The sequence below is a fragment of the Verticillium alfalfae genome, genomic scaffold (genome assembly GCF_000150825.1).
Source record: "Verticillium alfalfae VaMs.102 supercont1.6 genomic scaffold, whole genome shotgun sequence".
Lineage (NCBI taxonomy): Eukaryota > Fungi > Ascomycota > Sordariomycetes > Glomerellales > Plectosphaerellaceae > Verticillium > Verticillium alfalfae.
In genome coordinates, this window is record NW_003315033.1 from 1,087,469 (window position 1) to 1,089,740 (window position 2,272).

Consider the following 2,272-nt stretch of genomic DNA (forward strand, 5'->3'; position numbering starts at 1 on the left):
ACACCATCACCCTCGCGCACTCCATCAAGTTGATTGTCTGCCTACTTACTTGGGTAGTTTGGAAAAGACGCCAACGCAATGTACGAACCAACATCGAAAGAGTGGACCGATGTCTATCTGAACGAAGCAATTAGTCTTCTACTTATCGCCACGTGCCCCTTATTTCTCCTCTTTTACTGGATCACGTACCAGGATTTTGGCGTTTCGATTTCATCAAGCGCAGAAGCTTTGATCTCTGACGGTATACTTAACTTCCTAGCGCGCTGTCCACGTCCAACAATAGCCTCTACCACGACGTATGCGGCCTGGGTCCTTTCGCAAGCAGCTCTGTATCACGCCCTGCCTGGTCCGCTTCATCGGGGGCCACGAACTCCCGGGGGAAGACAACTGTTGTACAGGTTAAATGGATTTTATGCCTGGATTCTTACCATTGGCATCACTGCAGTGGCGACATTTTGCAGGCTGATTGACCCAACGTATATCGCCAGACACTGGGGTGATCTTCTTGCAACCGCAAATGTGTACTGTGTTGCACTTATCGTTATTTTTTACGTCAAGGCTCGTCTTAAGCCAGATAACGCCGGCGAGACATTACTCACAGGTCGGCAATGGCCTCTCTCATATCAATGCCGGGCTGCTTGGCGCTAATGTTTATCCTTTAGGTCATTTCTGGTATGACTTGTTCAATGGAGGGGAGCTCCATCCCCGAACGGGGGTCTTGTTTGATTGGAAGCACTTCAATGCCAGTCGAACGGGAGGACTTTTGCTCTGGACCTTAATGTTTGTCCCCCGTCCCCTCTGACATATCTATGATCCCCATTGATGCAACCAACCCCAATCATTTTCAAACGGCCTGAAGCAGTAGAAACCAGGGGGAACCAAAGATGAATGCTGACCCCGGTGCTAGCGACCTTTCCTTCGTCGCGTTTCAATATCAGTTGCACGGCCTCGTTACGAACGCAATGATCATGGCAACAATTTTCCGGGGGATCATTGTAGGAGAGTATTTTTATTTCGAAAACTGGTAAGCACTCCTAGTTAATTTCTTGGCATCAATGCACTAAGTCAAACTTATTCTAATTTGTTAGGTTCTTTGAAACACTGGATGGGGCGCATGAGCGTTTCTCTTTTTACAGCATTTATGGCTTTGCTGCCATTATGCCACAAATCTGGACACTCCAAACTCAGTATCTTGTCCGCTACCCGGTAGACCTGTCCAACGCGATGGCCATAGCCGTGACCACTGCCTTCGCTGCGGGGTGGGCCCTGAATCACGATGCAAATCGTCAGAAAAGCAAATGCCGAGAAACGGCTGGTAATTACCTCATCTGGGGGAAGGAGGCTCAGTTCCTTGAAGCAACTTATCAGACGGCGGACGGGAAGAAACACCGCACCGTCTTATTACACTCAGGTACGAACACAGGGTTGCCCTCATTCATTCACATAACCCGCTCCATCCTCCACTTCATCCATCTGGGAGTTATCTCTAACATGGTTGATCAGGATGGTGGGGAATAGTGCGTCACGCCAACTACGTCGGAAGCCTCCTATATACTTGGGCCTCTTGCGCGGCTTGTGGAGCTGGACACTTCTTCCCATACACCGAAGCACTTCTTGTGACGGCTACGGTTATACACCGTTGCTTCCGTGACGAAGCGAGGTGTAAGGAGAAGTACGGGGACACGTGGGATGAGTACTGCAGGATTGTGAAGTGGAGAATGATTCCAGGAATATTTTAGGCAAATTTTCAGGATGCACCTAGTGCGAGCCGCGACATAATTCCTAATTGAATATACTTAAATTTTGGACCACAAGTGGCCTAGAAGTATTGTAGAGCATGCTCGAGAAAAGTTCGTACAGACGCAAGACAAGATTCATCTGTGTTTTTGTCTGTAAGTTTCATCATTTACACGGCCTTGGTTAAGTGCTGTCTCAGCTTGCTCTAGTTGCTTGTGTATAGAATCTCGTAGTAGTATTCGTAGTATAAATGTAGAGATCAACTTTTACTTACGAACGTTCACAGTAAGTTAAGAGCATTGTCAGTTCATTTCGTAATTAAAGTTTTAATTAAACATTAGAGAAAAGAATTGCTTCCTTGGATGCCTCTTGAACGCATTTTAAGGCCCCATTTATGAGACCTAGCTAACCTACGACCCGAACGCGCCTAAGGTGTATCGAAAAGCCCCAACCAAGTCTTTCGTTTCTCATTAATCCTTCGTGGGTTTCGGCATACTTTTATGTGCTCTGACTCGGCTACCACGTACTTCACTCA

At 47.2% G+C, this 2,272-nt stretch overlaps 1 protein-coding gene across 1 annotated transcript; it reads left to right on the forward strand.

The window, feature by feature from the left end:
* Positions 1-16: 16 nt before the first annotated feature.
* VDBG_05423 (7-dehydrocholesterol reductase) lies at positions 17-1,739 on the forward strand (the record flags this gene model as incomplete). The annotated part of the gene is made up of 4 exons (XM_003004264.1): positions 17-601; positions 663-780; positions 1,089-1,411; positions 1,504-1,739. 4 exons carry the CDS (start codon positions 79-81, stop codon positions 1,737-1,739), a joined length of 1,200 nt encoding a protein of 399 aa, XP_003004310.1.
* Positions 1,740-2,272: the final 533 nt, after the last annotated feature.